Below are 22937 nucleotides of genomic sequence, written 5' to 3'. Positions count from 1 at the left end.
GGTTAGCTATACTCTCTGGTAGATTTTTGGACTGCTGTTTGGCAATTTGGAACAAGAGCTGTGCAGTGTGATGCTTTTTGCATGCCATTCCAAGCAATGTTAGTCATCCAAAGTGTCGGCTCCGATAAGAAGATTATTTTAGCAAAGAAATGGATGTGCATTGTTAGGGTTTCTTTAGCTTTGCTGTTTCTCTGCTGTGTTTTTGTCATCAATGATTTCTTAAGAATCTGCAAATCCAAAGGCAACCATTTTTCCCCAGTCAAGTAAATTCTGACTTTGCTAGGAAAATTCCTGTTGTCCAGGAGCTTTTAGAAAACCAGAAATGCTGTGCAAAGAGACCAAAATATATTTAATTTTGTTGAACAATATGTTGACCTGAACTGAATAGCAAGTCTTAGTGCAGGCTGCACATGAGAAGGGACTGCATTCTGCTGCTTTTTCCTAAGTATTACTGATTAGCAAAACCTTTCATTCTGCCCATTGATTTACTGAATTCCTTCCATTTCCCAGCGCATTCCCTTTTGGCTCCCACACCATGTCTTGGACTTGAAACATGTTGTTTCTGCAGCAGCACAATGCACTGGAACAGAAATCAAAGCATGAACTGCTTTTGCTTTGCTCAAAAGCAGGCAAGAGTGGGGTTTCCTTTCCCACTTGACACTGGTGGGAAATGAGACATGTGTCATGAGACACATGAACAGCGGGCACTGTCCCCACTGATGCATGAACCAGGGCTTTACAGAAATCAGGAATTCGAAGTTTTGTTGCCTGGAGGCCTTGAAACATGAGCAAATGGTGAAATTTTTCCACTGTCCTAGATGGTAAAATAGCTTGGCCCAGCATGCTGTGCTGGGGTAAGTCAGGAGGAAACCTGGGTCCTTTACTCTTAGTTGTCTATCTGATAGATAATATCTTCTTATCTGAACAGTAAGTTCTAACAGACTATTTTATCTAATTAGATGCACACTTAAAGATAGACACATTCTTCCAGAACACTGGATGTTATTTATTGGAAAGGTTAGAAAATCAAACCTGTTGTTTATCTTAAAAACTGGATGCCTCCCAACTCCTTTCCCACTCCTTCTCCCTGACATCGTACTGTCATTACATTAGTGCTTCTGTTTAATTATTCATAGCCCATATATAACACCACCACTTAGACCAGGAATGGGAAACTACTGCACTCTATCCTCTCCTTTATGCAGTTTAATCAGGTAAAGTACAACTCACCCAAGCAGCCTCTTTTGTTAGTAGCTAAAGGTGTTTATAATTTGATGCTCGCTGTTAAGAATGATAGCTAGAGTGAGTTTATGTGCAAGTTTTGATATAGTTTAAAGCCTTGTGCTGCATGAAGGAGGGTAGCAGAGAGGATGGGATCTGGCAGCTTTTTCCATATTCCCTTTATAATGGACCACAATCACTCCTAAGGAGCTACTGACCTGGGAAAGTATCAGCAGGCTTCCTTAAGTGAGTGTTTATTTTGTTTATTTGCTTCCATTATTTCAGCCTACAGACTATGCTGCATTGAGAACACAAGAACTGAATCATTTAGGCCTGATGTGTGATACCACACAATAAAATAGCTTAGCACAGTACAAGTTTCCATATATTAACTTAGGTTAGTGTCCTGTGTATGTAAAATGTACAAAAGGACCGGGCTGAGGGTTAAGAACAGTTGGAAAACACTGAAAGCACAGCAGAACTTTCCTAATCTCTGTGTATTTTTCCAGTCTGTCCTGTGGAGCATCTACATTCTCACAGTTGTAAATGCTATGGTTCAAGGCATCTCTGTTTCTGCTTAGAGAGATTTTGTCCTTTGTATTGTCCATTTTTATGAATTTGATATCAGATGAAGCATCACAGAATATCTCAAGTTGAAAGAGGCCATCAAGTCCAACTCCCTGCTCCTCACAGGACAGCCTAAAGCCAAACCATTATCAGGAGCATCAGTCAGGTGCTCTTTGAACTCTGCCAGGTGAGATGCCATGTTGACTTCCCTGGTGGTTGACCACCCTTTCTGCAAAGGGCCTTTTCCTAATACCTAGTCTGAACTTCCCCTGATGCAGCTTTGTGTAGTCTCCACCTATCTTCTAGAGGAACCAAATGCTTGGGCACCTTTTGGTGTGAAAAGATGTCCTCTTTATATAACACTAGTGTGGAAATGAAGCCTTGATTAGTTTAATTTCAAATACTAGTGTGGCACTTTTACTGTATTGTAACAGTAGGAGATGATTACATGCTGAAAGATAGCATAGTTAAATTTCATCAGTTATTTTAAAGTTACTGTAAAACATACCTTTATTTTGTTCCAGCAAAGAATTTGTTTAGACATGGATAGCCTCTGTTAATAAAGCTGTACTGACACTTGTTGATACTGCAGATGTGGGAATGTGATAGGTTCATAAACACACAAAAAAAGTTGTGGTCAAAGTTGAGTTTCCTTTACAAAGTGTTTTTCACAAATTTATGAAAATATGCAAATTTGAAAAGATTTGCTGAGACTGCATTCTGGGCATTTCTTAAGTCATAAAACCATTTCTAGTATTCAGTTATCTGAATATCATTGGTTATCTGGGTATCTGAGATGCATTAGGTCCAGATGGCAGACGGCATGTTAGTTATTCATGTTCCATCTGTTTAACTGATTTAAAAATTAGAAGTATTTACCCCATTATATAGGTCACAGATGTTTAACAATACAGTTAATATTTCTGACCAATACAGAAGAGATAATGTTAAGAAATAAAGCAGGTTAATGTATTGTCCAAGCTGATTGACTTACAAAGTTGTTTGAAAAATGAGTGACTTGAATCAGTAGTTTTCTAGCATATGGTCCTTATGAGATACTGCTGTGAACAGAATATATAGGAATCCTGTAAAGGGGAGCTGAAATGGAGGGCAATAACATGCTGTAAGTCACCAGCAAAGTAAAAACAGGCTTTGAGAATGGTAGTGAGCAAAGAGGAGAATGGGCAGCTGTGATGTTTTCTCTTTGATGTGCAGGATCTCTCTGCAGATTTTCTGATGAGATACGAGCTCACCAAGTACGGTGGCAAGGCAATGTCATGCTCTTCTGAGCCCTGTTTAGGAAGGGAAATCTTAGACATGTGGTGGAGCTGGAGCCCTGATTTTTTATCCTGCTGAGCTAATGGACAGAACTTGTAATATTATGTGATATGCTGTACACGATATACTTGTGCTGAAAAGAGCCAGGAACACTTACTGAAGATAATGGGGTGTGACCCCTGAGCTGCAGGCTCAGCAGCAGTTGCACTTCACTGCATTACATTGTCAGTTTGATGGCAGGCTGCAGATCTTTGTGTGTTTTAATACAAACAAATATATATATATATGTAATTTGAGATTTATTCTAGAATCAAGTGTAAAGAAAAGCTTTCTATTTTCTTCTGTGAGTAATGAAAATTATAAGTAGGTATATGTAATAAAGCCCCCAAAGGATCAGATGGATACTTTGTGGTTTTAAATGCTTTACCTCAGAGAATCATGGCATTGTTTAGGTTGGAAAAGACCTTTAAAATTATCAAGTCTGAGCACGTCCCTAAGCTCTGCATCCCTAAGCAACACATCTACACAGCTTTTAAATCCTCCCAGGGACAGTGACTCAAACACTTCTCTGGGTAGCTTGTTCCCAGGGCTAGTGTGACAGCTCTTTTGGTGAAGAAATTTTTCCTAACATCCAATCTAAACCTGGTGTAACTTAAAGCCGTTTCCTCTTGTCCTGGTGCATGTTACCTGGGAGAAGAGCTCAACCTCCACCTCACTACAACCTCATTTCAGGACAGCATTGACCCTGTTCTTGGCCTGGTAACTTGAGTTTTGAATGCATTTATGAATTATTGTTTTTTACCAATCCAAAACTCTTTTTACAAGGTAACTAAGTGTTCTTATTAAGAGCTGAGTACAGGTGGGCAGCAGATTGGGTCTAGCATAATTTATAAAATTATTTGGAGTAACAGACACTGTGGAAGTATCAGAGTGAAATATTGCTAAAGGTGTATTTTTTTTACATTTTAGGCTGGGCGATGCAGGTTGCAGCCTTTGTTTTTGTGCAGAGAAAGTGGGAAGATGACAAAAGTCACTTTGAAAAAATGCTGGATTATTTCTGTGACATTCGTGAACCACTACAACTCCTCATCTTTCCAGAAGGAACTGATCTCACAGGTAGGCTGCATCTGTAGTCTTCTTAGGGAATGCTCAACATGGAAATTTTTTGTTGTTTATGGAAAGAGTTTAAGAAAGTTCAAGGCAGGAGCAAGACTTTGTTCTCAAGGATAGTAGAAATTATAGTAAATCATCAAACAATGTGCTGATTCATGTGAGAGGCACAAACATAGTTCCACTGGGAGACTTTGCCAGTTATTTCTGGCAATTCTATTGATTTGCAATGTAAGTTATTTCTTCCTGAAATAACTTACATTGCGAATCATCTGATGATTGGCACTGCTTTTTATTGGTCCATAATGTACATACACTGCATTAGCAAAAGCAGTTTCAAGAACTGGAATATATCACTCGCATGCTCCCATCTCCTGAATTACTGCGACAAAATAATTTCACACCTATGAAAGAGTGATTGAAAAGGACTAATGATTCTATTTGATTTCTTGCCTAATGTTTTAAGAGGAGAACATGGAGATGTTCCTTAGGCCACGTAAGCACTGTAAGCAGTCTGTATCTGCCTCTGTATGGAAAATATCTCTGTAAAACAAATATTGAGATTATCATAGGAGTAAATGTAATGAGCTTGGCCCTGTATTATTAATTTTTAATCAAATATCTTCCTTAATACAGGTATCTTATGGCATCATTAGGAAGCTGTTAATCGGTGTTTAAGACAACTTGTGCCTATAAAAGAAAATACTGTATGAATGTGGTGGTTCATGCCTCCAGCATGATGCCTGATTTGATAAGTCTTATCTTTAAACAGAAAATCAATTGCAGTTAAGCTTCTAACTTTTAGCATATTTAAAAGATTTTTGCTATACTTTCCATTGCAGATATTCTCAAATCATATTTTATTGCAAAGCCACATAAGTACGGCATAAACATGGTATAAAAATAACTAGCATATGGTACTGTTTTTTCTTCTGTATTCCAAATATCCTTAAAATGGCTATGTATGTAGTATTCAGATAGGATCACACTGTAGGGAATTGTCATCACTTGATCAGCCTTCCTTAAAGAGGAAAAAGTCATTGAACATTCTTGGACTGCTTCACAGGATACCTTTTGTTGATTTGGTTATCTTGTATCTAGTTAGGAAGGATAAAATTTTCTTCACTAAAAGGGTGGTGAGACACTGGCACAGGTTGCCCAGAGCAGCTGTGAATGCCCCGTCCCTGGAAGTGCTCAGGGCCAGGCTGGATGTGGCTCTGAACAGCCTGGTCTAGTGGAAGGTGTCCCTGCCCATGGCAAAGAGTTGGAACAAAATGATCTTTCAAGTCCCTTCCAACCCAAACCATTTTATGAATCTGTGAAATTATCTCACTTCAACTTTTTTTTTCCTTGAATTCATGAGGAACTGTCTCCTCCTAGCTCTAAATTATGAGGTACAATCTTTATCTTATTCATGGAGTCAGGAGACACCTCCTTAGAGCACTCACACTCTCTGAAGAGGTATTTCCATCTCAAGATGTCTGAAAGAATTGGATTGTTTGGAAATTATTCCATAAATTATATATGCCTTCTAATCTCTAGAGGAATCTAATATTCCTGGGAGACAACAGATTTTTAAAGAATTGAGAACACTTTGTACTGCAGCTTTAAAAAAGATTTGGCTGAGGACTGGGGCAGCCACAGTGCATTAACATTTGTGCAACAGAGCTCAAAAGACAGTGGTGAGGATGCTTTCACCTGCATGTAAAGCTGCTTAAGGAAACAGTGTTTCCTCTGTGCTGTAGCTACTGATATAAATGACTTAGGCTGAACTTGGGTAATGCTGTTGATACCATCCACTGAGAAGCTCAAGAGAACAAGTTTCTTTAATTAATTAAAAAAAAACAAACCAACTAATTGAATTTCTGAACACAGGTTGATTTTTTTTATTTTTTTTTTTGCCTTTGGTAAGATAATTCTGTTCTGATTTTCCTTCTTTACACCTGTGTAACATGTTCTCTTTAACTTCACAATGCCCAGTGGAGATGCACTAACTGTGCTGTACTGCTGAGCCCACCACAGGTGACTGGCCCAGGAGGAAGCAGAATGGTGGGAAGGATGGAGTGATGAGTAGGAAAGACAACAGGGCACTGCTGTGCTGGCTTCTGAGAAGTTAAACTGTCCTATGCTTACCACTCTTAAATTGCCATCAAATATTGAATACACTTGGATATTACATTTGTGCATAAAAGGATGAATGGAGATGAACAAAACCCTGGGATTTTTTCTCTGGAAGTAAATAGCTCGCTCTCTCTGATTGTCTTCACAGGAAATATTTCTTAATCTACATTTTAAAATACTGTAGGACAGGAAAAAATCCCTTGACAGGCTGATCCTGACCAAGCAGTAAATTTATGCCATATGATAATGCTAGAACATAATGTATGTACCATTTTGAAGAAATTATTTCCAGAAAAATGTTCTGTTATTGACATATTAGGACCTGTTGCAACCTCATGTTCCATCCTCTAGAATAAGAAATAAACTGTGGCTTTTTTCTGAACACTTGCTCAAAATTCTAGGGAACATTTTGCAAAAATAGAGAAAGCGACTCTTGTTTTCTGACCAAATGGCAAAACTGCTAATTACTTCCAAAAACCAAATTCCTCTGGTGCTTAAAATGAAGAATAGCATTCTACATCACTGAATAGCAGAATTGCTCTGCAGCTTTGTGCTGCTGAAATTTTTTCATCCTCTCAGTGATCACATGACAATAATAGATTTACTCCTCTTTATAATATTTTCAGGTATTTGAGAATGAGATTTCAAAGAAATGTAAAATAATAATGTATTTGTTTATATATGGGCTACGGCCTGACTTTAAAGTGGTGAAGTAGTTTGCTGTGGAACATGGTACATAAATAAATTTTAGAAATAGTAATGTCATGAACCCTGAACATTTGTATTTGCAGACTGGATTGTATAGGGGCTGAGGTAATAATTATATAATTGTATACTTATTTCTGATAGGTTGGCCATCTTTTCATTCTGGAGTACTTGAAGGTTAAAGCTCAAAGGTATTTTATTGTAATTGCTTAAAAAGAAGCCCTCAGCAGGTAAACATGTAGCCAGACTTTCTGAAGCCCTGAAGAAAACAAAGCAACCATGAGTCTCATGCTTCCGGAAGGCTGGAATAAAACCCACCATATTGCCTGTTCTTTTGTTTTTCTTGGTGTTCCTTACAATATTGTTTGTAGTAATTCTTCAGAAAGCAATGACAGAAAAAAAAAAAAAAAAAGTTGCTGTGTTGCCCTGTGCCTGGTAAAGCCTCATTTCCTCTGGATTTGTGTGTGCATCCCTGTACATGGTCCTTTCTTCACGCCAGCTGTTCCTTTTCCCGTGTCTTCCCTTCCGTGTGACGTTTCCTCCACAGAGCTCTTGCCGCTGCCTTGGCAAGAGGCGTCTTACCGTGGCTGCCAGTGCCTGTGTCACCCAGTGCACTCTGCATGCTGTGCTGAGAGCCCTGGCACACAGACAGCCATGGACCCTGCCCTGGACCCTCCCTTATTCGCATCTCTACTCTCAGAAGCTTCCCTTCACCCAGTTTTTTCTAAAGCTTCTGCTGGGCTGGATTATCTTTGAATCTCTTGTCCCTGATCAGCTTTGTTTGCAGGGGACAATAGCTTCAAAAGTTAAGGGGAACAAACAGGTGGACAGAGTGTGATTGCACAGAGCTTTTTTCCTGGAGGAACAGCTAAAAATTTTGTAGGAAAGCTTGCTGAAGTTCAGATTTTGGCAGGAATGATGTGATGTGGATGACAGAAGGTAACAATGAGCTGCAGTTGGATTTTTAACTTTGTTAGTAAATGGGATGTGCTTTGGTAGTACAAAGAAAATACTGATCAGAAGAACTGGTAGGGGTTGCTCTAATATGGAATAAGTTGAAAGTGGCACAAGTAAGAAAAATGGCTTCATTTTTTTTCTCAAAATACTAACTGTGAGCCAATAAAGCTTTATCATTTCTGTGCAAACCCCTAACAGATAAATTAGGATTTTATTTATTTATTTAATATGAGAGACTTTTGGAGTATTCATTTCTTCTTTCACTGTCTGGCATTAATACAGTCTGAGAGTACTTGAAGTCGTACAAGAGCATGCATGTTTTTATCAGCGTGCTTTTATCACAAGTGAAATTAAAGGAAAAGGTAGTACTTAATATAAAATTTCAGCTCACAAAGTAAAAATATTATTTTACTAAAAAAATTAAATTCATTCATTTTATGCATAGCTTTTCAAGAACAAAAGCGGTTTATCTTCTTTAAAATCTGTAATTCAAAAATCAAGGAAGTGGGTTAGCATTTCTTCCTTCAGTTACTTCAAATGAAATTTTGAAGTGTGGTGCTTCTAGAAAGTGCTGACTTTGAGTTTTTCCAGTTATTTTAGAGAGAGGCAAATGGGATTTGGAGAAAAATGGGGAAAAGTGTAATCAAATTATTTACCAGAGGTGGCATGGAAGCACAAAAAACAGTAAGAAGTTTTGGGCATAATCATTAAATTCTTGTGTTTTTATGTAGTTTGATAGTTTCCCTACAGAAGTGTCTAAACACTGAAATAAATTGGATGGTTGTACCTGTCACCATCCCACAGAACATGCTCTGAGAGCCTGCATGCCTTAGCTGAAGGAGACGGGGGAGGAGAGGCAAGTTGGTGTGAGACCTGAGGAGACAGAGCATGAAGCAGCTCTGGAAATGTCCCACATCACCCTCAATTGATAGGCTGGCAGCTTTCCATAAAAATAACTTACTCTCCTTATTCTTTTTTAACACCAAATAGGACCAATGGGTTACAACTCTCCTAAGAGCAATGATGAGCAAAAACTCGGGGACTAAATTTGCTTTGACTTAAGCATGTAAGAAAGAAAACACTTGTTCCTAGAAAGCAACACTTGCTCAGCTTTTCCAAGGGTTTGGTGACAGGGGACATTACCTGTAGCCAGCCAAATGGTGTGAGTGGCCTTTTGTGACTGAGGAGATGCGAACTGACTGCATTTCCAGGCCCTGTTTCAAGAGCTGCTTGATGCTATTTGTGTTGGTAGTTTGGAAGAAAAGAACATATGTTTCCTCTTTTTTAAGGAAGTTCTTAGGCATCTTTCACTTTTTTTTATTATTCCACCTAAGACTGTTATTAACTTGCCTTTGGAGCAGTAAGTCATCTGCATAAGTTTTGTAGCCTGGTCTATTGATTAAGGGATTTTAAAGAGTCGTTTGTTGTGTGAATTCCCTCAAGTTGCAGAGGATATAAAAATAAGTTTCTAATTTCCTGGATCGGTTTTCTAACCTCTAGGTTTCATAGAATGGGGAGCATCACATGTTCTGCCTTTTCTTGGCTCTGGTTCTGAGCAGCAGAATTTTCTCCCCCCAAAAGTTTGGGCACTGGTGTCTGGCACAAGGATCCCAAACAGCAGTGGGCACCAAGGTGCTTACCTTGCATGAGATAGCAGTCGTAACATTTAGTCATAACTAATAAAAGAGTAAGAAACTGGTTTTTGCCATTGCCAGGATTACAGGAGGGGGAGGAAGGGCATCATTCCTACTTTTTTTGTAGAGTGGAGGCTTATCCTACCCTTGCTTTCAGTATATCATCTAAGCACATTGACCTTCCTGACTTGCTGTAGTAAATAATGTTTAATGCACAAAGACCTGTGGCTTTATAGTTGTTAGGAAGGGGAGAGGGAGATGATTTTTCCAGATGACAATGATCGTTGTATTAGCTGGGAGCATTATTCTAGTTGTAAAATCCCATTACACTAGGGTCATGCAAAAGGGGAGGGGAACAGTCTCTTTTACATAAAACTTACAGTCCAGAGGCAAGACAGGCATACAAATGTCAGGAAATAGCTGAATAGTGTTGGCCAGTGTGTCGATGTCCAGCTGTTCACACATTTCAGAAAGGCAGTGTAGTAAAGGGAAATTTGGAAGATGTTTTGCAGATGTTTACAGTGAGTTCTTTCCAAGTACTAAGAGGAAGTTTGAAGATGATTGCTTCAAGGCGATGGACACTGGAGGTCCCAGATTTTTCTTGCAGCATCAATTAGGTTTTACTCAGAGAACATAGTGCCCTTTCACTTCTTGGTTATCCTTTAGTGCAAGTGGGAGTGTTTTGCAAACATCAATGAGTTCATTTTCATGATCCCTCTGAAGCAAAGTGCTAGTGATCAGACACACAAAGATAGTTTTTCTGAGTGCTCGTTAACTGTGTGCAGTTTGAGATGCCTAAAACCTAGAATTTTTTTTTAGACTGCTTAACTTTATGTAGATGTATATGGCATTTGTGTCTCAAAACTCTAATTGACTTGATTTGCAGATTTTCTGAAGTGAAACCCAAACTTGGATATGCAGAAAATGAAGAAGATGATACTTCTCTCCTTTGGAAATAATAATACATTACCTTAAGAACTTCTGTGATTAATTAAATTAAAACATTTTACTTGAATCATCCCAGAATCTGGAAAGGAACTCTTGATTTGGGTATTTTTATAGGAACATGCTTGGTCATCAGTGTAATTTCTTAGGAAATGGTTTTAGTTCTTGAGCTAATACTGGTGCACCTAAGAGGTAGAACCTGTTTTTTTTGTAGGGGCTTTTAATAATTACCAGATCACTATTGCCTCTTCAAGCATTCCAGGTTTGGCTCTTGGCTCACTTTGCAAGTTTTTCCTTTGCAGTGGGAGTCTGAGAGGCAAGTCCCCCTTTGCTGATTCAGAATAGTCATTTGCAGTATTAAATAGAGTAGTAGTTGAGCAGACAAAAATAGATATTCTGACCATGTGGTTAAAGACATAATGTATATGTCCAAGGGAAGATAAATTAAAGTTACATAGCCAAGTGTAATTTTAGTATTTCACACATTCTGTAATTTTGGCAATGCTTTTTGAAGTTGTAATATTTTTCAAGTATTTGTATGTTTTGGCAATTTGGCAAGAATTAAATCTTTGGATCCTCCTTGCTGAATCACTTGCTTGGCTACTGTGCAACAGCTTTCCTTTCCTCCAAATCACATGGTCAGGAAATCTGTGCAGTGAATCTTAAGGCTTGCACGTATGAAAAACAGCATTCTTAGGCATGGAAACAGTAGGTCACAGGTGATACAGGTGATACAGCATTTATTAATTGGTAGACAAACCTTTAAGAGGGGCACCAGCATTTTTGATAAAGGGGTCATATAATTTAAGGAAAAAAGAAAGATGGGGGAATGTTGCATTACAGCAAAAAGGAAATCTCTCACTGCTGTTGATTTGTTTACTTGTGTTATTGTGCCTTTACAAGAAAAAAATTATGAGGATTGTAAAAAGAAGGATTTATCTCTAAGTATCACTTTCGATAAATGACTAAAAAGTGATATGTTTTCCATTACTTAATCTCCCATCTCTGTTAAGTTTAACTGTGCAAAAGAAAGATCTTTTTCTGCTTTAAAAATAGATTGCTGAAGCAGTGATTTTGTTCCATACATCTGTTGCTGGGATTTTGTATTTTAAGCACTGGTAAAACTTCATAAATATGAGTTATTAAATAAGTTATATGATCAAATTGATTCTTGCCATGTTGCCAAGGGAACATTGCATATATCCATTGCCTTTTGGCCCCATTGGAGGCACAACAGGACCCACAGTAAAGAACTGAGTGTAGCCAGCAAAGTCTATTTGGCTGTTGGCTGAGACTGCTTGGAAGAGCCTCCAGCACATCACAGGAGAAAACATTGCCTCCTCTCCACCTGTCTCCAGAATTTTTTGCTTGAGTGTCCATGTCTTCCTTGCTTAGGGGCCTTTCTTAGCAACAGCCCTGAAAGGCCTTTGGTTTTCTCGTGAGAGGTTTTTGATTACCAGAGGTTTGAAACACATTTGTCATGGGGTTTAGCCAGGGTGCTTTCCAGCTGCCTTGCATGTACTCTGTGTACAGTGTGCTGTGGCACTGAGGTGCTTGGTCAGAGAGTTCAGATGGGGTAGGTATGTGCAGCACAGGCTGATGAATAAAACGAGTTCAGAATGAAGATGTTAAATACCATTTTAAAGTATTAGATCAACTGCTTCCCTATTTTTAATGTTTTCTTTCTGAAATAAGTTTAATGTGGTTAAACATGGACTTCAAGGTATTTTTGTTCATAATATCAAATCTTCATTACTATTTGTTGTGCCTTTTGAGTTGACAAAAACCCCAAAACACAACTGAGCCAATTAATACATTTTACTGTAGAATGGGTATTGAAGTGTACAAAGAACTATTAATAGACTATCGATTTATACATTTCAGATTGCATTTGATAAGTACAAATGATTTGCTGATGATTTGCTAAAATTAAATGAGATGGTAAAAAGGCTTTTCTTGCAATCCACATGGCTCTTCCTCATACCATGGTATGGCAAACTGAAAGCACACGTGTCTGCCTCCATATCCATACTGTGTGAGCTGCTGTTGTACTGTTCCTGTCGTGTAATCATTCCATTTAATCCATGGTCTGCTTGCACAGTAACACACAGTGCTGCTTCTCCTTCTCTCCTCAGCCAATACCAAAGCCCGCAGTAATGAATTTGCTGAGAGGAATGGACTTAAAAAATACGAGTACGTCTTACACCCGCGAACGACCGGATTCACCTTCGTGGTTGAGCGTCTAAGGGAAGGTAATCCTGCTCTGTCCTTGTTTTTCCTTTAAAATGATTGTAACATGGAGAGATTTGAAAGAGTTGATTACAGACACTGATATCATCAAGAGGTATGCAGTGAATGAAAGCAACTTTTGTGTAGTTTTGTTTTAAATATTTTAGTCTGCCTAGTGATCTTACCTCAGAAAACGAGTGGAAAAAATCCCAAGGAAGTTCAGCCTGTACCATCCTCAACCCCAAGTGGGTGGTTGACACTGAACACACAGGCATGTATGTCACTGCCCTCTCTCAGAAGGCTTCTGGGTTTAAGTCTGAGAGCTAAGTAAACAAATTGTTACGTTAAATGGACAAGGGGAATGCACAGTATATGGAAATGCAGCAAGGCAGCTGCCCGGTGCTGCCAGATGTTTTGGGTGATGGTGATTCGGAGAAGTTGTGTGAAATACGAGTTGTGCTGCTTGGCAGGGTGGTGGGCAAGAGAATGTGTGACACTTACTTTTTACCCAGAAGTGGTTTTCTGTCCCAGTATTAATCTAGGGGTCAGGGTTAAGTCCCTTTTATCAAGAGAAGAGAGTATGAAGATGTGATTGTTACACTGAGATGTCTGGGAGCTGTTTTGGGAATGGGCGTTTGGATGAGGTTTGAGGCCATCGGGATGTAATCTTTAAATGGTACTGATGTGGCAGGGATTCAGGTACAGATGAGTGAATAGTTGCAGGATGTATGGTTGAAGAAAATAAACATGTACAGTAGATATGAAGTGACTTTTTTATAGGCTGGTTCTTCAGGGAAAACGAATTCTAGATCTTAAACACATGCCGGTTATTTCGACTGCCAAAAGAAGAAGTTTGAGATTATTAAAAAGAATAGGGGCCTGCTGGTAGGTTTTTTGCTAGCTGGAATCTTTGCTTAGATTTTCGAAGCAGACCTGGCTTGCATTTCACCTCCTTCCTCCTAAGCAGATCACTAAAATCACTGTAAGCACTTTGGAATTTTGTCCAGCTGGACAATCCCACGTATCTATTTGACCCTATTAGTATTGCACATTCAGAATTGGACACCTTAGATTTTCATCTCTCTTGAATGTTTATTACTCAATTTGCTGTAGTAAAAAAATTTGCCACATAGACAGTTTCAAAAGCTTGCTTTACTTAAAACTTCACAGCATTAAGTTTAACAGTATTTCAAACCTGGAATAAATTTTCAGTTAAAGAAAATTTTTTCCACTCAAAATATTAATAACTTTAAAAAAAATCTGCATTTGCTGCAAGAACAAGCTTTGTGGTTCACAGTAATTTTCTAATTTTGTAAAAATGCTTTTCTCTTCCATTGCTCTATGAGCAATCTTTGCAAATTAGGCTGTTGGGTTATAAAAAGGAAAATATTTGAGACTGATTAATTGATTTTATGCAGTAGAAAGCTGGGGTAAAAACAATAACAGTCCAGCCTTTGAAGTGGTTTTATGTCTCCTTTTTATTTAAGGCAGGCAAATGTTGTGTGAAATATTAATGTCCCTTTTGTGTTGAGTTTACTAGATATTGGGTACTTTGATAGGCATCGTAAGCTATGTATATTATAACTGTATGCTATTAGGTAGTAAATTATGTGTGAGAAGGTAGTTCAAGTAGCACTTTAAAGGTCTTGGTTATTACTTGCCAATTTAAGAATTGGTTTTCAACTGCTTCCAAGTGTATGAAATGGGGACCATTTGTGTTGAAATGTTTTGGGTTTTTTTGTAAATATATATATACAACCCAACTGTAGTTGCTGGGCTTTAAAATACTTCAGTGTATTATACAGATGTGCAAATCTATATCTATCTCTGTCTTTTCATCTGTACAATATAGATATAAAGGTTGATACTCAGATGCACATTGTCCAGTTGGTACCTGGTGCAGCTCTGGTTTGAGTTATAGCTTTAACTGATAGAATGTCTTTTTTACAATCCTAATTTATGATACTAACAGTAATAAATAAAAAACAGGACTGTCAAGGGATACAGTGTTAACCTGAGTCCCCATTTCTGAACTGTTTCAATGCTACAATCATAGTAACAATCATGTAAACAGATTTCTATTTTTATTCCTCATAGTTTCCTATTTTTATTCCTCATAACTGCAGGCACAAAGCAGTGTCTGTGACTTTAACATGTAGGAGGGAGTGGTGGAGATTTTAACATCATGTTTACATCTTTGAAAGTATTTTTGTGCATAGATGACAACCTTATTGCCCTATAGCTCTCCTGTGAATACATTTTGGCTCGTGGCTGTTTTCCATTCCTGAGGCTCAAGTGTCTTTTCTTCAGGCCTGAGTACATTATTTTGCTCCAAAAAATAGGTTGATGAAAAGAGGGGGAAAATGTCATTAGAAGTTTAACTGATTTTCAAATGTTGAAGAACCTAATTTAATTTGGCAAGAAGCCTGATTAATATACATCACAGGCTGTAGCATGAAAGAATTACCTGTTATTATTTAAAAATAACTATTAGTGACCCTTCTGAATAGGAAATGAAGAATCAGGTGAAAATAACCTTCAATAAAATTTAGCCTGTATTTGTGCGAAGGAGTTTATTCGAAGCACTGTCTGCATCCTGCCAGCATAAACTGAGCAGTTATCTGTTCTTTGCTTTCCATAGGTGGCAAAAAGCACTCAGCCTCCTCTGGCTGGCTTTTCTCTCTCTTATATGGTCGTTATTTCAACTATTTGGTCTTTTTAGCCCATGGATGCTGCTACAATGGTTTCTAGGTCACTGCTGAGATTATGGGAACTAAGGAAAAAAGATCCATATGGCACCCACCAAAAAGCAATGAAAGTTGTTTAGGTAATACATATCCTATATCCTATATATCCTATATATCCTTGGCTTTTGAGTCATACCTTTTCTTTCCCCATTCTGGTTCTTCTAAGTGGTAGCTCTTCTCCCCCTAAGCTGACTCTTCTAAATAGAAACCCACATAGAAGCTGACTGGATTTTCCTTTCATTGTGCTCAGGTGCCAAAACAGTGAAAATATTTTTAAATGATCACATTATTGTTTTCTCATTCATAGAAACCATAGTATCACCCAAGAGTAAACACAGGCTGTGAACATGCTTTAGATGTTTAATTAATAATATATATACACTCAGGAGAGTAAGGACTGCAGCTGTTGCTTGTTTTCAAGCAAGATACCTCATTGGTTGACTATTGATGGAAAGCTAAGAGAAATAAAATAGGTGATTTGCTTCTTTCTGAATCTGTTCACTTGATCAAGTGAATCATTTGTCTTGTCTGAGCTGTAAGGAATCTTGGTTTCAGCACCTGGTAAAAAACTAATAGACAATTTTGCTGTATTTTTTTGGGGAACAAAGGTGAGCATTTTTTGAAAGACAGAGGAAGAACATGTGAATGAGCAACAGAAAATGAACTCCAGGCTTCAAAATGAGGATTGGTCATTACTTCTTTTTTAATTCATCTCCCTCTTTAACCATCTCCTAAAATCATATTTAATCCTTTTTTTTAAGCCTGAAATTTTGAGTAGATGTTATGTATGGAATAATTTTTGGCAGGACTTGGATTAAGGTAACTCATCTCCTTTTACAATATGTGGGACTTTGAAAAGGGCTGAAATACGAAGGAATTTAAATAAGACTTTTATAAAATCATGCCTTTAACAATGTTAATTGAAAACATTTGTGGTTTATGTAATGTTCTTGAAGATCCAGTTTGTGAGATCCTTCTATGAGAGGTCAGGAGGTTACTCAGTATAGGTTTCCAGACCTGTTTGTATTTTACAAAGTTTTTCCTGAAGTGCCAAATGACATTGAAAGTTCAGCTGACTTGAATGCTCAGTTTCAAAGAGATGGAAAATAATACTGGTTTGATTTGATTCAATATTGTCTGGATTCATTGAATTACATATATTATCTTGGCATAATATCTATAATTGTGGCCAAATAGTCTGTCAAGAGAAAATAGCTGTTTACAAATGTTTTCTTAAAATTGCTTCATGGCTTTTAAGCATTTTCTCAGTAAGTATTAAGACAGAACTAACGCTTTGAAGCATCATTAGAAGATTATTCATGCTTTTGTAGACAATCATTTCTGCCAACATTAAATTTAAACTGACCTCTTTTTGACACTTCCTTTACAGCTATCAACAGTCTTTAATAGCTGGATACATTGGACTGGATGTTCCCATTGTGGGGTTTATATTTTACTGGTTGTACAGTATAATGACTAGTCAGAATTAGTTGTCTTATTATAGTATTTCAGCTTTGAAGTTTTTTCTGGTTCATAATTAGGCAACTGAAAAAAATATTGCAGATAACATCTGCCAACTGCAGCATCCCAAAATAAACAAAGATACATATTTAACATGCTTGCCTTCGTTGCACATCCTTACTGATGGAAAGAAACTGTGATTCTCATCGTTTTTCCATGATTGGTTCAGAATTGATAGTTTTGCCCTAAAATTAATGTTTATACACACACAGTTGAAACTAGTCTGTATCTTCTAATGTTCATACCTAGGTTTTACAGTTGCTTCAGTAATTGCATGCAGGTATTCCAATAAAAATATTCATTTTTATATATATTCACATATATATATATATATAAAAAATATTCATTGTTAGGGCTGGAAAGTTTTCTTCAGTGTTCATGTGTTCAGTCCAGGTTATCTCTATATAAAACTATGTAAATGTTTTAATGCTGGGAGTGACTATTGTGTAGATTCACTAGTATGATTCACTAGTATGATCACTGTGTAGATTTGGATTTTCTGGGAATTAGAGTATCCAGATATGCATATTTATGTACTGCACACTTTGTGGCATTTATTTGAGTTCTGGTGCAATTTGCTTGCCTGGCACTTTTGAGCTAATAATGTAGGGAGGCAGTTTGTGATTTGCAGATCAGTGCTGGGGGCATTCAATAGGAGATGATGATTAATGATGAAAGCTGAGACATGGTTTGGCTCCCCATTGCTGAGGTGTGAAGTAGCCAGGGTTAGGCAGCAGGTCTTTGTGAGCAGTGGAAAGCTTGCTGTGCACCAGGAATATTTACTAATGAAACCCTTCACCTTGAAGTAGCCAGAGTTGATGAGCTCCCAGATCTTTTTTCTTATTTTGACTTTGAAAGGGAGGTAGGAGGCTGCTTGTATTAGCTGATGAAATGTCAGTGAGAAATGCCACCAGGAGACTGCTAAGGGTTTGTGTTCTGATGGCACTTATGTCCAAATCACCTACAGCTTACAAGACAGGTGCCATTAGTTCTTTCAAACATAAATCAAAGTAATACCAATTTCTAAGTGTGTTACATTTTTTAAAGGGAAAATTGATGCAAGTGTGAAAATCAAGTCTATTCATCGACTGAAATGTTCAGGCTATAGTAAGTGGGGTGTATGAATGAATAAATGTACATATTAAATAAACTGCTTTTTATTTTGATTGCATAGTTTCTTTCCTCTTTACGTATATATTGGGTGAGGCATGTGGGTCTTGATCACAGAGTGCCTGCTGAATTACCTGCAGATATTTTATGTGCTCAAACAGAACTATATAGCAGGACTGCAGCAGTTTCCAGGTTTGTGCATAATTTGTCTTGTGTGTAACAAAAGGTACAGGACGTAGAAAGGTCCCACATCAAATGACAGAAAAGGTTAGATTTGTTGTTTCAACGAAATTTAGCCTCCCTCTTTGTGACTGAACAGATTTCTGACTCCTAGAATTATATGTTGGTCCACTGCCAAAATTTCTGTGGGTTTTGGCAAGGCCAGAGCTCGCACACTGACCAGCACTGCCATCTCTCAGAGCAGCTCTTGCCTGTTTGTGCTGGTTGCTGGGTTGTGTAAACTAAAACCAGTCTGTTTTTGAATTAGGAAAACATAAGTGTCACATCAGCCTTAGCTTTGGGTCTTCAATCAACTAATTTCACCCGTATGTCCATCAGATTTGCAGAGATTAAACAGCAGCTCTAAACCATCATTCCTTAATGCAAGGAAATTCTTTCTTCACTATTTCTTTTTCCTCTGTGCATGTGTTCCTCCCAGAGTCATGTTACTAAGTAGACTGATACTCTGAAATTACTGAGCTATTGTGAAAGAGCTTTGAGCAAGTTTTTAGCTGAAAATGCAGTATTAGAGCTTCACTGACTGCTGTAATTGATCTTCTGCTTTTATGAGACTTGGATCCTGTGCATTAAATAGCACAGCCTTTGATACAGAAATATCAGTATGTAAACTGAAGTTTGCATGCTTTTTATGCCTTTTGTGTGTCAGTAAAAAATTCATAACATTAGTTATATATATAAAAAAAAAGGCAGAGACCTTGTTCAAAAGCATGCTTTTATCACTGTGCATGTCTGTGAAATTCAGCAAAGCAGAAAATCGGATGCAGGCTGTTGTGCTTTATTGCAAATGCTGACAGTTGTCTCTGTACTCTGGAACATGGGAAAGGGCAGGTCGACTTTTTCCAGAATCATGTTAAGTGCTGATGATTACCATGTCTTGCAGACATCTGCGTGTGTTGGCTGTGATGTACTTTTCAGAATGAGCACCAGCTTTCTATTAGATATTTTCTGGCCTTTGGTACACATTGAAGTTTCTGCTTCTCTTCTTTCATGTCTTACTGGAGCAACATTCTACAGTGTTCGCCCCACCTCTATGGAAAACAGTCCATTGTTTCAGTCCTCCTGGGAAGGGTTTGCTTTGTCCAAACCACTCTTTTCTGTCAGCCCCCATCCTTTCCTTTTTCTACCTCCCACTGCTATTGAGAAGGGAGCACAGCCTTTCACTGGAGGGTTTAGGGTGCAAGAATCGCTGCCCCTTTGGTGTTTGCAGGGTGACACGTTGCTGTTTGTGTCACCACACATCTGTGATATTTCATTGGAAATACTTCAGGTTTTACGTTCTCGAGCCTATCAACGTCCACCTACTGCAGTAATTCCCTTGCAGTCTCTCACGTGTGAGTCATGGCTTGTGACAAGCAGATACACCATGCACTGGATCATTTTCCATTTACCTCCTCACAGGTTATTAATAGTTGCAGTGGTAACCATACTAAAAAGTTATCATTTGCCAGCAGTTACCCCACAGTGGTATTAGAGGTTTCCACTGTTTTCCCTTGACTCAGAATACACAGTATCTGTGGTAACGATGTGGTAATGTTTGGCGAGTGTGGACTTTTTTAATTGCTTCAACTGCAGGCCTGGAATGATGTTAGCTCATCAGATTGCATATGTAAAAATGAAGCTTGGCCACAGATGAGTTCAGGAAAAATGATTTTTCATGGAAAACTAGAATTATTTTCTTCAGAATGCTGAAGATGTTCCTGCTCTTTGGTTTTAATCTAATGTTTATCTCCTCTTGAAGATATTTTTAAGAAAGGTTTTTCTGGTAGCTAATGTGCTTTGACTAGGTGGTGGACCAGGACTGTGAGTCACAAGGTGTTATCTGCTGGTCTAGACTGGGTCAGCATCTCTGTGGGTGTGTGTTTTGAAAGGTCATTCATCTATTTGGGTGTTTTAAATACTGAGCTTTATGGTTGCTTTTAAAGACTTATGACAGACAATAGGTGAGCCTGAGATAAAATCCAAGTTCATTTTATTACTGCTCATTCCTGTCAGCCAGTGATCCAAGAATTTGCAGGTGATGTTGGTTGGATTGGTAGCACATTTAAATTGCTGAAGTTGAAATTAATTCCTATAAACAGAGGAATAGTATTGGCATCTATTTGTTTCACATGCTATTACCAGATGCTTTACACAGCTTACCCGTTTCTCAGCTCTGTTTATTAGTAAGGCAGATAATTGCTTCAAGCAGCCTTGAGTAGAGAGACCTAAACATACTTTTTCCATACTTTCTTTTTCTTTTTTTTTTATTTTTAACTGCTTTAGTTTCCGTTAGGAGATGATGTTTCCTGATGTGTTTTATTAGAAAAATAGCAGCATCTACAGGCTGAATAGACTAATCTGAAATCAAGAGTCTTATTGTACAGGAGATTCTCAGGCATATTTTTTGGATTTTCCACTCTTCCACTTTTATGCAGATGCTAGCTGTTTTTATTTCCAGCTGCATTAAGGTTGCTGCAAATGTGTTTTGTGTATTCCTGATAACCACTTTTCTGTATGAGTAATTACTGGCAGGGGAGAAGGTCCATGGAGTATCATTTCTGTTACTGGAAATGTTGGAATCCTCAAACTGTTCAGATATAGCCTCCAAATCTGTAAGATAGTAATAAAACTTTCAATCTCCTCTACTTGCAAAATATGCTGCTTATGTATCATTAAACCTTAAGTAGTTTGTTTCTTTCATTCCTTTCTGCTGTTGCAGCTTCAGCTCTCCTTCCCTTTGCCCTCCTCCCAGTCCCCTGCCACTATTTTCAGGATGTAAAAAACGAGCCCAGCATCAGACTTTTCCGATCTGACTCAGATCCCTGAGTTTAGCAATCGTTTGCAAGGCTCTGCTCCAGAGATGTTGCGAGCAGTGCCACAGCCATGAATCCTGGATGTTGCTATGGGACTGATACTGAAAAACTAAAAACATCAGGGGGCAGAGGAGCTTGGGAAAAATCGTAGTAGAACATAAATGCTTTTTAAAATAGATTTTTATCAAAACATAAACTTCAGCATAAATTCAGCTCTACACCTCATTCATCACTTTGTATGTAATCTGAAATATTCTTGTCTTTGGGACTTATTTTGTCAACCTTTTTCTGAACTGCAGGATTTTCGAGGGCAGGAAATAAGGTCTTAGCTCTCTGTGTTCTCAGTAAATGCTGGTGGAATATAGGAAAGGTTTCCCTTTATGGCCTGTGTGCCATGGCAGTAGTTTGAAGTGCAGCATGTATTAAGTGTTGTAATGAAGTATATTACAGCGATAGGGTTTGAATATATATTCCCATAAATTCATTTATTTGTAGAATGTGTGAGAAACAACATTCACTTGTAAAATTTCAAAGGTTTGTTAAACCTTAACAAAATACAACAAATGACTGAATAAGGAAAAATTACAGCACTTGGAGAATGGGACTAAACCACCATGTGCTCACTCACAAAACGGCTGCTCTGCCTTTTATACCTTTGGTGTTGCATCAGGTAATGCTGACCCCTCCCAAAGTCTGTCAGTTCTTTGCTGTCCATCGGTGGGGACTGCTTTCTTGCAACTCGGTTGGATGTCAGGTGTTGCCATGCCATGCCTCCCACTAATAATGCCTCCAAAATGCTGTCCCCCAAATTATTTGGAAACAAATAATATCTTAAAATAAGCATCTCTGAAATGCCTAACATCTATATTTAGGCTTGTGCAAAATGGTAGTTTTGTTTGCACAATAGTCATTGTTGCCCATGCAGTCTAACAATAAAAAATAAATGCTCTTGATGATTATAAAATAATTCCAGAAGCTGGGATCTGAGCAGGGCTTCTCCTCATCACCAGTTCTTCACTGTGCTGCTCTGAAAGGAGCCAGCCTGACCTGATGGATTCTGACATGGCAGACAGTAAGGATGTCTACTAGGAGAATAAAAAAGAGCAGGCACAATAAATAAAAAGAAGAGAGGCATTTTCAAAATGCTTCAGAGATTTTGGAATTTGTGAGCAATGGCACGTTTGCGTTGCCTGGAAGTTGCTATGGGTACTGGCACTTAAAAACCAAACACAGAGGGAAGACCTTAGGGACATAAGTCCCATTTAAGATCCTATAAGAATTAGTGTTCTTTTAAATTTGCTTGAATGCTTTTGAAAAACCATCCCTCAAAAGGATTCTTTTTCTAAGTGCTCTGCAGGTTCATCCTGTCAGCAGCACCATTGTGATTTAACCAGTTGACTTCTGCCTTCACTTAGCCAAAAAGCATTCCTTCCTGCAGACCTGAAAGCTCCCTGCTGTCCTTTATCAGCCCCTTGCTTGCCTGCTCTTGTAGCTTGTATCAGAGAATTAAATGAAACATATGCTCAGCAGCTCTGTGGCTCCTTCTTTCCTCCCCATTGCTCACACCCCATCTGTGAGGCTTGTGTCTTTTTGAGGCAGGTATTTTGTTTTGGTGTGTCTGAGACACCCATCTCACTGGTGCATAAGCTTTGTTGGAGCAGGTAGCAGTTAAGCCACAGCTGTGTCAAACAGTGCTCTCTGCATGCCCACAGTATTGCAAATATTTAATAAACTTGTTAATAATACATTCCAAACCAGAG

At 38.2% G+C, this 22937-nt stretch overlaps 1 protein-coding gene across 13 annotated transcripts in view; it reads left to right on the top strand.

Moving 5' to 3' along the window:
* Positions 1-22937, top strand: part of LCLAT1 (lysocardiolipin acyltransferase 1) — a 145477-nt gene that overhangs the window by 48060 nt on the left and 74480 nt on the right. For all 13 annotated transcript variants that reach the window (XR_015281382.1, XR_015281384.1, XM_086871098.1 and 10 more), the window contains 2 exons: positions 4036-4182; positions 12674-12790. Coding sequence is in view for 11 of the 13 variants with exons in the window: in XM_086871098.1 (XP_086727224.1) it covers positions 4036-4182; positions 12674-12790 (264 nt within the window). In the remaining 2 variants the exon portion in view is untranslated. The remainder of the gene's footprint in view (positions 1-4035; positions 4183-12673; positions 12791-22937) is intronic.

This window comes from Cyanistes caeruleus, chromosome 2 (genome assembly GCF_971803275.1).
Source record: "Cyanistes caeruleus chromosome 2, bCyaCae1.hap1.1, whole genome shotgun sequence".
NCBI classification, from domain to species: domain Eukaryota; kingdom Metazoa; phylum Chordata; class Aves; order Passeriformes; family Paridae; genus Cyanistes; species Cyanistes caeruleus.
Note: the sequence above shows the minus strand (reverse complement) of the source record. Positions and strands in the feature narration are given on the sequence as shown.